The sequence below is a fragment of the Silene latifolia genome, chromosome 4 (genome assembly GCF_048544455.1).
Source record: "Silene latifolia isolate original U9 population chromosome 4, ASM4854445v1, whole genome shotgun sequence".
Lineage (NCBI taxonomy): Eukaryota > Viridiplantae > Streptophyta > Magnoliopsida > Caryophyllales > Caryophyllaceae > Silene > Silene latifolia.
In genome coordinates, this window is record NC_133529.1 from 112,651,140 (window position 1) to 112,664,982 (window position 13,843).

At 37.3% G+C, this 13,843-nt stretch overlaps 1 protein-coding gene across 1 annotated transcript; it reads right to left on the minus strand.

Annotated features, from left to right (window-relative positions):
- Positions 1-1,056: 1,056 nt before the first annotated feature.
- LOC141653851 (uncharacterized) lies at positions 1,057-7,989 on the minus strand. Its single transcript, XM_074461721.1, has 7 exons — positions 4,277-7,989; positions 4,043-4,201; positions 3,769-3,951; positions 3,363-3,557; positions 2,635-2,733; positions 1,966-2,538; positions 1,057-1,686 (listed from the first exon to the last, which is right to left on the minus strand). The coding sequence occupies exons 1-7, from the start codon at positions 7,490-7,492 to the stop codon at positions 1,333-1,335; spliced, it is 4,779 nt and encodes a 1,592-aa protein (XP_074317822.1). The 5' UTR covers positions 7,493-7,989; the 3' UTR covers positions 1,057-1,332.
- Positions 7,990-13,843: the final 5,854 nt, after the last annotated feature.

The following is a 13,843-nucleotide window of genomic DNA, read 5'->3' on the forward strand; positions in this document are numbered from 1 at the left end:
GGCCGTTAACCAAATAAAGTATAAAACCATAGACCCGCTACTGATCATTACATAAAGACGAAAATTCTAGAGCCGCTACTGATCATTACATAAAGTATAAAACCATAGACCCTCATGGCCTCACCTCAAACTAGAAAGCCGAAAATGCTCACACCAAACAAGGAATATGAAATGAAAAATGCAAATTTAAATACAGAGAAATCCGAGCGAATTCGTGACTTGGGCATGGACCAGTTCGTGGTTGGATAAAATTCGACGTTTAGCTTCCTTATCTAAAAGACTCAAATAAGGACGGGCATGTTTGAGAGTCAAATTACTAAGAACAACTTTTCCAGTCTTCTTCACTATTCACAAATTCGCTCGGATTTCTCTGTATTTAAATTCGTACGGTTCCCATTTCATTCAGTAATCCCACGAAGGCATATAAACACAAGTACATGAAGCTCCGATAGATGTTTGGGCATGCTCAAGGACTTGAGGTATAATGCTCGCGTTCTTTTACATTTTAGTGCCCCGGTTTTTATTTCAATTTATTGTCCCCTATTTGACTCACTGGTGAAACACGGTTAAATATATGACCAATATTTCATACACGTTTGTATATAGTAGCAACTTTTGGAAACAATATTATGAAAATAATTTCATAAATTAAATATGTCGAACTGTACATTGTACTCCATATATTTGAAGAAAAATTAATAGACAAAACTGATGTTAGCTTATGGCTAAAGTTGTATGAAAACACAATTAACTTTGGGAACAAGGGAGGAATAGGCTCCTCCAAGTTCAATGGCCGAGCACAAATTGCTTGCAACTTAGATTAGGGTTCGAAATGTTGAACCTTTTGGTTCGAGAGATCAAAGCTTCGTTCAAGCTATAAAGGCACAAAACTTGGGGAAGTCAATACACAATACAATCAAGAATGACCCCAACTTTACCAGAACACTTCACCAGGATGCTTTTGACAAAAAATCGTTCAGAAACTAAAACAGTAGTCAATGCACAAAATAATCAAGAATAACTCCAACTTCATTCCATAAAAAATGAAACTCCTCCTTTATCATCAACCACTTCATAATCAAATAGATTTATTAATATATAAAATTCAATACAAACATATTATACTTTTATTCTCCCGACAAATTTAAACAAACAAATCTTTCAAGGTCGCGTATAACTTGCAAAGCCATTTAACTGTTAAGTGAATGGGGAGCAGCTGCAGCATAAACCCCCCAAAATATATAATGAAAAACAATAAGACAAGAGACTTTGAATTTCTAAAAAGATTGTGAACCTATATAATCACCCCCCTTAAAAGCCCTGTGATAAAACTTACCTATGAAGTATGGACGAAATATGTTGCTTGATTGTCTGAAGTCTTTCAACGCTGCCCAAATAGAATAATGCAATTGCAAGCAACACAATGCAGGCATATGGCCAATAACGTAAAAATCCTCTCTTACCCTTGTTGCGTAGGGCGGGAGGAATGGGTTTAGTTGTTTTAATTGGCTTTGTATGTAACGACAACTTTTGAGGCCTCTTCGCCACTGTCGAGGACCTTTCTGTAATTTCAGGTTCCTTGGGGGACTCAGACGAAGGTTCTGTAGGCTGTGCTGGCACATTTTCAGATATTTCAGAATTAAGGCCTCTCTTCTTTTCTTTCTTCTTTGCTCGCTTCTCCCTCTCCTACATAGCACCAATTCATAAATCAGAAACAATTAGGGTTGCATGTATAAAGTGAGGAAAAAATAATCCTCAACCAACAAACACTAAAGAGGAACAAGAACACATCTGTGAGTCTTTGTATGAGCCAGTCTAATATGTGAGACTAACCCAAATATCTGTATAAGGAGGATTAGTCATTTAATTATATGGCTTATTGATTCGCCTCACATATAGGACTCTCTCATAAGTTTTTGCGAGATCAAATAAATTAGAGAGGATTATAAATGTAAAGAGATTAACCTTCTCCTTTGCTTCTGCTTCTTTTCGGGCTCTAAACTCGGCCCTTGCTTGAGCCTTCAGTGCATTTCTTCTTTTCCTCTCTAAAGCTTCTTCCGCTTTGGCTTTCTCCTCCAATCTAAGTTGCTCCCTCAATCGGGCAGCTTCTTCCTCTTTCCTTAACTGCTCTGCTTTCCTAGCCAACTCCTCTTCTTCTTTTGTCAGCTTAGGTTCTGTATTCTCCTCTATCTCAGTAATGACAGAAGCTTTAGCTAAGCTATCTTTAGATATAGATTCAATCTCTTTGGGCGGGGGAGCCTTCTTTTGCTCCACTTTCTTTAACAACTTCTCTTCTGTAGGTTTAGCTTCGACGGGCAATTCTTTTACCACGGTTAGAGCTCTTGTGGCCGAATTGACGTTGGCTGAGGTGTTTATTCTATTGTTAGAAACATTTCCCATAGAAGGTGGGACCTCATCGACGCCAAGACATGTACCATCCAATGTTCCGAATTTCCAGAGCACACGCCTCATGTTGCATTGGATGTACTCCTTTCTAAACTCATCATTCGTATTCCACATTTCCATAATCTTCTCCACCTATTAAACATCAGGATGACAGGGTGTCAAGTAAAAAGTCCAGATACAATTCCAGCTTCTCGTCATTGAATAGAAGTACTAAATCGTTCATCTAACCTGGTTGACACAATGGCTTTCAAGACTATCCTTATTGCCAGCCGTTGCATAATTATAAGCTACCCTCAAATCATTCTTCGCCTTATAAAAAGGCCCGTTCTGCATTTTACAGCACAATGTATGCATCAGAATTCACAAACATAAATTATTTATCACACAGTTGTGGTTGGGGAACTCAAAAACAGCAGAAAAACATAAACCATGATAGCAGTAACGAGACCTGACTAATAGATTATTAGACCAAATGCAACTAACAGGACGACTTCAAAAAAGAGAAGCTACCAACCAAAACAACAAGACGTTAAAATCAAAAATGAAGATGAATCAGTGCCCAAGAAGGCGAAATACAAGATGAAGTCAAATAAACATTTAGTAGTTCAGCGGCAAGCTATTAAGAAAATGGAGTTGGATTAAGTCTTGCAATGAGCGCAGCCCTTGTGTTTAGTTGCCAGCGTTGAGTTTGAAACCCTAAACACACTACTGCTGATAAGCCGTAGGAAGTTGAGGAGGATGTAGAATTTTTATTAAAAGAATGTAACCCCAAAGATTTAGGACCAAAAACGGTTAGCGGTGACCAAGTGTGCGATTTTATATATAAGAAATTATAATGGCAGGATCTTTACTTTGCTGTCATTGGTAAATTCACCACTTCACCAGACCAATAAACTGCATCTCAAAAAAAACATTCCTATATCTCCAAAAGATCAGCAAGAGATGACGAAACAGACCTTTTCATTCAGCTGTTTCTTGACTTTTATTAAATGAGCATATGCCTCTTGACGAGTATCATCAGCAGATCTCAGTTGCTGTTTCAAATCATTTAGCAAGGCACTTTCATCATCATGTTTCTTTTTAGCAGCTTTGAAACGTTCATCTGCTTTCGAGAGGTTATCTCTTAGAGCATCCAATTCTTTCTTCAGGACCTGTATATCGTGTAACATCAAATCAATACTCCTGACGTTCTACACAAACCTACATGAGACGGGCTGACATGTGAGACCAACCATTAACCATAACTAATGAAAAACATATAAGATTTTGGCTTCATCTCACATGCGATACGTCTCCTACAAGCTCAGTGGACACTAAAAAAAGTCAGAAACACGAAGAAGTAGAACTTAAATAAGATAATACCTTCAATTGATCCTCAGTTTGACCTCTCTGATTATGAGCCTGCTGAACTTCTTGCTGCCTCTGAGGGTCAGCCAACAGTTTTTGGCGCTGAAGATTCAGTTGCTTGATTTCACGAACCAATTCTTTCTCCTCTCTCAAGTTGTTGAGGGTTTGATGTTGCAACGTATGTTCCAAATTAAATATCTGTTTTCAAGCATAATATGGAATCATTTCAAGACAAAACTAGACATGAACATCAAAGACATTTACAGACGTGACTGAAGCCCATGCTTACCTTCTTATCAATGTCTTCAACTGTGATTGCATTCCTTGCAAGGTTAATTAATGCGTGAGCAGAGTCTACTTCCCGGCTTTTGGCCCACACCAGTTCACGTGCAGCCTTCACTTCAGAATTGGCGGCATCACGAATAGATTTAAGCTCACGACAATAAGCCTGTAAAAAAACGATTTAGAAACAGATAAATTATAAATTTACCCAAGCATCAAGCACCAATTCAGTAGACTTCACCTGTTGCTTGGTAAAGTCGGCTTGAAAAGCATCTCTTGCCTTGGTCTTTTCTGCAAGTTCTATCTCACATTGACTTAACTGGTCCTTAAATTTTCCCTCGTCAAATCTAGGAACCTTGATCAACCAGTAAAAGGGTCTTTTCACCAAATCAGGATTAACAGTTTGTCCATCAGAAGAATCCGCTTCAGATCCCTCCATAGATGGTGAAACCTCATTAATCGGCAATACAACTTGGGCACAGGCAGTATCATGCTCCAACTCATCAGGATGATCGCCATTTGTCTGAGAATTTAATAAGGTCTCAGTAGTTGCAGTACTGATGGCAGTAGACTTATTCAACACATCACTCCCCAAATTTATATCATTGTGTGAGAAAGAAGGTGATACACACCCAAAAGAGCCGAAACTAATCTGGGCTCTCATTGTTCCATCAGAAACATTATTTGGCTTGTATCCCACGTCAATCTCACTCTTCGCAGCTTTAGCTTTTGATTCATTATCTTCAGATATCAAACCACTTCCTGCATCCTCGGAAGACTCATCTGATGCAGGAACAACTTTGTTCTCCAAAACATTATCTCTGGCACCCATAGCTGTATTATCTGCATGCTGTAGTTTCGATATGCTCGTTGTCTCGTCAACTGTTATAGTTTTTTCAGAGCTAAAGTCCTCCGAAGAAATTTCCTTATCAACCACATTAAAAGATCCAGTCTCTTGATCTTGCAGACCACCCTCTTCAGGTGAAGCCTCTTGGCTTCCTCCAGTTTCAGCAATATCCTTTGATTCTCCATCTCCATCAACCCTTTCCAGCTCATCTTCTACAGCAGATTCAGCGGTGGTATCAAACTGCATATCAACAGTTAAGGCACCACTAATATCTTCAACTCCAGAAGTTGAGTCGATTCTGTTTCCATCAGATTGACTGGAACCTGAATTTTCTATCCCAGTGGAAGGCAACTCCAGATTAGACTGACTCTTCTCTCCTTCAAAATGATTAGGAAGAAGTAAATCTGGAGTTTCTTCTGGTTCAACACCCTGATCAAGTTCACAACCAGCTGCATCTAAATCCACAGATTCTCGACTTCCTCCAGCAGCCAGGGGATCTGCATCACCTTGTTTGTTGATATTTGCCTCCACTTCAGCCAAATCCCGTTTCTCACTCTTCCCATCATCAGGCGGTAAACCCCCCTTATCTTCGACATCCTGTGGGAGTGAACCCTTAACATCACCATCTACCTGTGGGAGTGAACCCTTAACATCACCATCTAAAGATTGTAATTCTGCAAGGCTATTCTCTACAGAGTGATCACTGACTTCTAATGACTGTACTTCTGCAACTGGAATTTCAACCTCATGACCATAGTCATTATTCTCAGTTACTTTCAGCCTCCCTGCCTGATCCTCCAGTCTCTTGGTTTCACTTCCTTGAATTATGATTCCATTCTCAAGAGGCAGTACTACGTGTTGTTCCGTCTCAAGTTCACCTTCAGGAGTGTCAATCTGCGCCTCAACCACAGAAGGTTCTTGTGCATCTGGAACACTATATTCTGCCTCAACCCCAGCTGATTTTTGGATAACAGAAACACTATTTTCACAATTATCGTCAACATCTAAAGATCGGGAACTAATGCTATTATCAGAAGGACTGCCATTATTGCCAGTCTCAACAACTAATTTAATGTCCTCAACTTGATCTACGGTAGGTTGCGGATCACTACTTTCCTTTGCCTGATCTACAACAAGTTCCTGAACACAGCCCTCGTTAACCTCGTCTACAACAGGCACCTGATCAACATCTAAAGAGAGAGGACCAATGCTATCAACAGATGGAGTGCCATTCTCGCTATCCTCAAAAACAGATTCAACGTCCTTAACCTGTCCTATAACAGGTTCCGGATCGCTACTTTCCTTAGCATGATCTACAGCAGGTTCTTGAGCACAGCCCTCACTAAGCTCATCTACAACAGGTTCCTGATCAACATCTAAAGAAAGGAGACCAGTGCTATCAACAGGAGTTTCATTATCACCAGTTTCAAAAACTGATTCAACATCTTTAACCTGTTCTACAACAGGTTTCGGATCACTACTTCCCTTGACCTGATCTACAACAGGTACCTGAAGACCACCCTCGTTAACCTCATCCACAATAGGTTCCTGATCAACATCTGAAGAGCGTCGACCACTGCTATCAACTGCCAAAGAGCCATTATCACCAGAATCCAAAACCGATTCAGTGTCCTTAACCTGTTCTACAACAGGTTCTGGACCCCTACTTTCCTTGACCTGATCAACAGGTTCCTGGAGACAAACCTCGTGAACATCATCAGCTATAAGTTCCTGATCAACGTCTAAAGAGCGGGATTCAGTGCTATCAACAGCCGCAGAGCTGTTATCGACAAACTCAAAACCCGATCTAACCTCAACCTGCCCTGTAACAGAGTCCAGGCAACTACTTTTGTCGACCTGATCTACAACAGGTTCCAGACCACTACTTTCCTCGACCTGATCTACAACAGGTTCCTGAACACAATCCTCGTTAGCCTCGTCTACATTAGGTTCCTGATCAATGTCTAAAGAGTGTGAACCACTGCTCTCAACAGAGGGATATCCCTTATCGCCACACTCAAAACCCGATTCAACCTCCTTAACCTGTTCTACAACAGGTTCCGGACCACTACTTTCCTTGACCTGATCTACAACAGGTTCCTTAACAAAACCCTCATTAACCCCATTTACAACAGGTTCCACCACTTGATCACTTCTTTCAGTCTCTTGAAAAACCTTGACACTAACCTCACCCTCAACATTACTATAATTACCACTATTCTCAGCAGCAACAATCTCGTTCTCTGACTTGATCTCCTCATCCAATCCCCCGCCCTCAACTCCACCCTTGCTCTTTCCCTCCACAGAAACCCCGTTCTCCACGCCATCATTCTCCGGCACATCAACAACCTCAACCTCGACATTATCATTTCCCTCCACACCTAATGCCGTCACATTCACCTCTCTAATTTCACGACTTTCAACCTGATCATCCGACGACACCACGTCACTACCGTTAACAAAGACGTAGTCATCCTTGCCATCACTATTACAGTCATTACTAACATTACCGTTACCACCGACATTCGCCGAATGCAGATCCTCGTAACAACTCATATCTAATCCACACTTCTCACTCTCAACAACCTTCACCACCGTATCAACAGTCATTTCGCAATCACGTAAAATCAACACTCACAAAAATCGAAAAATTCACAATTAATCACGCAATTAACGATAAATTACGCAATTAAGAATAAATCCGCAATTAATTAAAGTGATCTTAACCAGATCACATAAAATTCACCTCTAAAAAACCTCAATCAATCACCGCAAATCACAATTTTCAAAATTCCGTAATTAAATAAATAAAATCAAGATCAAAAGTATCAATCAAATGCGGAAAATGCGGAGAAACTCACAGCGAAGAAATCCGGAATTACGGAGATCAGTGAAGAACAAGCGACATTGTTGATGTAAAAGAAATTGATGTGAAATTACTAAATTAGGGCTTGAGATCGTAGAGAGAGAGTGTGATTTGATATAGAGAGAGAAGAGAAAGAGAAATGGTCTTTCTTCTTTAAATTTGCTTTCTCTGTTACGAAACTACGTATATTAGGAGTAACAAACCAATAATATACTGTACTGGTTTTGGTTTTTGGTACGACTCTCATTTTTTTTCCCTTTTTTTGGATGTTATTTCCCGGATACTCCGATTCATCTTATTCTTTATCCTTGATTAAAATATTTTTTATAAGAATTTGAAAAATTAAGAATTAAATAATATTCCGATTTATCTGATTCTTTATCTTTCTTGTAAGAATTTGAAAAATTAAGAATCAGATAATAGGAAATTCGATAGTTTGATTTATCATATCATTTATGCTTGATTTTTGATTCTTTATCTCTTATAAAAATATAAAAAATAGAGATTTTGACGAATAGGAAGGAATACGTTTTACTTCTTAAGAGTTTTTGAAAATTTGGATCGTGGATAAAATACTTTTATGGTATGATATTGCACTGTACATTAATATGGTATTAAATTATTCACAATAAGTGTATAAAAGTATATATATACAACAAAATCATGGTAATTTTTAATTGGGTTAATTTCATAATTAATTCATTGTGGGATATATCACATAATGAATGTGTTTGTTTATCTCGATAAATTAATTTTTATTTTTGAATTTAAGTTTCAAATTTTAATTTTTACTAATATTTTGTCAAAAATTGTAAGTAAATGAACTCCTTTAACTTTTAAATTCCAATTTCCCCTTTTTCGTGGAAGAAATTTTGGAATTTTAACTCTTAGATTTTATGAGAGTGTACAGCTATTGATTTTGAATTTTTAAGGTTTTTTCATAAGTCATGTTTTTTTTCTTTTGGGTAGAACTTTGATATATATGGTTTTAGTAGATCTTCTGAGAACGTCTCTCATTACATTAGTGAAAGACAACCAATAAATAAATCAAAAACTAACTAAAAGAAAAATTTATTTGGTTCATATTGGTTAAGTTTTATTTGACGTAATTATTTGTCTGTATATGGTACTTTAATCAAAATATATTTGCTTAAAATACAGACGAGGTTTTCATTCATGGCCGCGAGAGCCACCCGAAAACAAAAAGTAGAAAGAGTAGGGTTTGAAGTTTAAAATCCCGATATGGTTTTAGAGTAAATACTCATAAAAGATGGACTATGGTTCAACAATAAATCGGTAAGCAAGTGGGATGGGGATTGTAAAAGGTCACAAGTTTGTGACGAAAAATAGTCGCTACAAATGAGAATCAGTAGATCTCTTGAGAGACCGTCTCCCACTAAATTAGTGGGAAACATAACATGGGAAATAGATTTTAAATAACTTCATCTTCCCATCATGTGAGAGGTCTCTCAATAACGCTATTAAGAAACCGTCTCTTTAAAATTTTTTGTGAATAAGAATTTGTGATTGTTCAAAACGAAGAATAACTAACATAATGTACAAAATCTTGCAAAAACAATACAGTACTTTGTAGAGATGTTGTAGAAAGCTATAACGTAGCTAGATTTCTAGAAAGGACGTCGGACTATTGCAGGAGTGATATAGATTATACTAGTGTGGTGACACAGTGACAGGCCAAAGGACGTAAAGGTGTTAGAAACTCACATGCGGGGGGAAATTGGGACCCACTAATCTTGCAGATCCGGGGACCTTTTGAGCCCTTGGAAAAGTCAACATTTTGACTAACTCACAGCGGTCTTTAGTCTTTAAGTATATAATCCTCCCTTCATACAAGACCAATGGTAACATAGTAAAAAATGAGGTTTTTAAGAAAATAGGGTAAAAGCAAGGGTAAAGAGGGGACAAATAGATGTGGTGTGTAATTGTGGGTTTAATTGTTGGTTGATAGGTGGGGTATGTAATGACATTTTGTGTAAATATCAAATGGGTATAAAAATAATTTGGTAATGTTGTGGGCCAAATAAGGAATGTTACCATTTGTGTAGTAGTACTCCCTCCTATTCACTATTTTCTTCCCTATTTCCTTAAACGGATTATTCAGGTTTTCTTCCCCTTTCTTATTTTGGAAACTTTTACTCTTATTTTATTCATTCCTCTCTCCTATCACCAAACCTCACCCACATCTTTTACTCATATTTTATTACTTTCCTTAATGTTTTGGTCCCACCATTCTTTATTTAACTCCTAATTATTCATCCATCTCTCCTATCACCAAACCCCACCCAACATTTTTACTACTATTTTATTCTTTTCCTTAATCTTTGTGCCCTTAGCAAAAGGGAACAATATGGAGAATAGGAGGGAGTATTAGGTAAGTGTTATCATGGGTCTGGTATGGAGAGAGTACTTATATACTCTCTTCAATTTCTTACTCCCTCTATTTTTTTATATATGACTTTCTCACATTTCGAGACAATCACTTCTCTCTTCAATATCTCTTAAAATATAAGACTAAATAATATGATATGTATACTCATATGAAAGAGCTTTTCGTAAGGCGTTTAATGGTATGATTTTTATAATTTTTGAACAAATATATTTCTCTAAATATTAAAGTTAAAGGCTTACCTCGTAAATGTGAAACGTCATATATTAAAAAATGGAGGGAGTATTATTTTCCCTCTTTCCTTTATTATCTTCCCTCTTTCTTTTTTTTAGTAAGTATCTCTCATAAAAAATCAACAATTTTCACAATTTTATTCTTTCTTTATTCATTATTCATTCTTTATTATTTTATTTTTCATATAAACTTTACAAGTTACACTATTCTATTAATTTTTTCTCTTCCTTCTTTCCCTTTTCTTATTTTTTGTGCCAAAAGAAAGGGGAAGATAATAGGAACTTGGAGGTAGTACTAGTTTCCACCACTTGCTACCCACATCATCAAATTATCTTGTAACCGGTAAATCCCCCTTATTATTAAGAGAATAAAAATTATTTTAATTTTTTTGCCTAAAGAATTTATACTTAATTGGGCCCGTTTTTCTGCATACTGACACCACAACATTAAATGGATTATTGTACGTTGTGGAAATAACCAACCTTTTTCTATCTCACCTGTCAAAGTAAAAGTTATTAGTAACCCATATTTTTGTATTAGCCCACTATTTTTACCGATTTTTGTTTTAAGGTCAATACACGTTTTAATTAGATTATACAACTAACTTAATTGTATTATTAGTATCATAAATTAGTTGCATGTAATGATATATCATTATTTTTAATAGTAATAAAATAATTTACGTAAAGTGTCTTTTAATGATAGTAAACTTTTTTTTACCTCTTATTAATATTATATTTAGTAGATTATAACATTTAATTAAAATTTCAGTTCCTTTATGCAAATAATTTAGTTAACAACGTCTCTTTATAAAATAAATCTGAAGAATATTCTGCTTTACCACAAAAACTACACTAGTGGTAGTGTAACAAAAGTAGGGGTGTTCACCGGTCCAGAATCAGACCAGACCGAACCACACCACAATGACCCGCGGACCGGACAACCCCATATCCCAAACCCGGAGACCGGAACGGTTAGGTGGGAACCCGGACTGGACCGGGCCGGGCCGGAACCCTTTAGGCCTGTTTTTTTCCGGGTTTGGACTGGACCGGTTCTATTTTTAAAAGTAATTTGAGGTGATTTTTTTGTTTGGACCGAACCGGAAACCGGTCACAATATTTATATGGATCTGAAAACCGGACCGAATTGTATTCGGTCCAGACCAGACCGGACCGGCCGATCCGAATTCGTCCGGTCTACTTTATATGTGACAAAAGTACAAAACTCAAAAGAAATTGTAAAAGTTTTATGTGAGATGATGTCCTAATAACTTGCCACAATTCTCAATAATGATAATGGATAGAGGTTGTTGTCAAAGTATATTTTAATGTAGAAAAGTAAACTACTCTATTAATAATATGAGTAAAATAAAAGTATTTTTTTTCCTATAGAAAAGTTATATTTTTAAAAAAAATAATAAGTACAGATTGACTAGGCCATAACGCGGGCGAATTTTTGGGAAAAAAATTAGGGCGATTTCCCTACATAATATGCTACAAGATAAAATAATTCCCGTACATATAGTGGTTTTAAAAATAATTCCCACCATACATATTGTTTATGTTGCTTTGGACAATTTAAAGCAAAAAGTATGGAAATAAAAACAAAATTGTATTTCCTTATATAATGTAATGTAAAAGAATTATTCCCTACATAAGGTTCCTTTAATTCCTTATTTACTTTAAAATTTTGATAAGTAATATATTAATTTTTTTTTTTGGTGCAAAAGAGAGGTAAAGCCCTGATACAAGAAGAAATTAAACAGGAACTAAATGGGAATAGCTACGCCGAGAACGTCTTCACGGAGAATCGTACAAAGACCATCAGGAGGTTGCTCGAAGTAGGTGACGGTAGTGTTGGTTGTGATCCCTTTATTAGCGAGCTAATCAGCTGCACTGTTTGCTTTGCGGAAAACATGGTAGATTTTTACTGTCCATCCGTCTAACTTGATGAGGTCAATGCATCGTTGGACAAGTGGTCTAAACTGTTACTTAAATGTTGTTCCTGTTGGACAAAACTCACACAAGACGAGTTGTCCATATGCACTAAAAGTTTTCTTATTCCCAGAACCCTGGCTCGTTCAAGACCAATCACGAGGGCTCGCATTTCCGCCCTCGTAGAGTTGCAAACACCGCAAGAAAGGGTAAAATAATTTATGAAATTACCCGTCTCATCACAGATAATTCCACCACAACCAGCAGGACCTGGGTTTCCTTTTGAAGCGCCGTCCGTATTTAGAAGTAACCAACCGTGAGGTGGCGAGTTCCAACGGATGAACCGCTCCTCATGAACCGTACCAGGAATAGGTATAAAGAAGGAGAAGGGATCGAGAGCCTTTCGTGTAACCTCAAACTGATGTCAAAGAAAGGGAATAGGATCGGACATGTTGTCAACTGCCCTTCCAAAAGCCACATTATTTCGCCAACGCCAAATCCACCAACAAGTTATCGCAAATTTCATCGACCAATTATGAGTAACAAGGGGAATCTCGTTACTGACATTTTTAGAAATCCAACTCGTAAATGGTAAAGTATATATAAAAAGACGGAGATATAGCACACTCACCAAGTAATCCCCAAAGTTCTCTGGAGTATGGACAATTACGCAAAAATGGTCAGTTGATTCATCGTCTTCGAACACCTTGGACAGGCGGGGTCGTCATTAATGCCTCTTTGTACTCGATTATAGTTTGACATAAGGCGACAGTGTGCTGCGAGCCAAATAAACATTTAGATTCTTTGTTGGACTGGAAGTTTCCAAATCACGTGCCACACAATCGGTTCCGCTTCAGGTGTTACCTCTGCTGTTTTAATAAGTGTTAATGCCGACTTGATAGAAAACTTCCCACTAGAAGAAGCATTCCAGTATAAAGAGTCCTCCAAATTCGGCTCCGGGGATAGATAATATGCCGCTATTTTTAAAAGATCTTCCCACGACAAATAATTGGAAAATTCCTCCCGTTTTCATCCCGTTCCTTCGTTCCACATATCAGCCACAGTAGCGCCTAAAATATTGTCAGGGATTGGTAAAATAGCTCTATCAGAAAGGCACCACGAGTCAACCCAGGAATGGTCCCAAAATAGGGTCTTTCACTACTACAGATAGAGGCTATAACAACGGTTAAAAACCGTTGTTATATAAAAAAGCGGACGTTGTTAAAGCGTCCGTTGTAGTAGGTTTTAACAACGGTTGGTTTTTCTAAGAAACACGTTGTGAAAACTATTAACAACGGTTTAAAGTAGAAAAAACCGTTGTGGAAAGGGTGACTAAATTTTGGTGGGAAAGTTATAACAACGGTTACAGTATAAAAAACCGTTGTTATAACTAAAGACAATGGTTTTTTTTAAATAACCGTTGTTGTTTATTTAAAAAAAAATTAAATTAAATATTACTAGATGCATGCATTATTATTACGGCCCGTTATAATTCTGATGCATGCATTATTACTGCCAAT

Excerpts from the sequence above, each read along its gene's own strand:
- LOC141653851 (XM_074461721.1), bottom strand. The coding sequence starts at position 7,492 with ATGACTGTTGATACGGTGGTGAAGGTTGTTGAGAGTGAGAAGTGTGGA. Across the intron at positions 3,558-3,768 it reads AAACTGAGGATCAATTGAAG|GTCCTGAAGAAAGAATTGGA; the intron begins GTATTATCTTAT and ends CACGATATACAG. Across the intron at positions 1,687-1,965 it reads AAGCAGAAGCAAAGGAGAAG|GAGAGGGAGAAGCGAGCAAA; the intron begins GTTAATCTCTTT and ends GGTGCTATGTAG.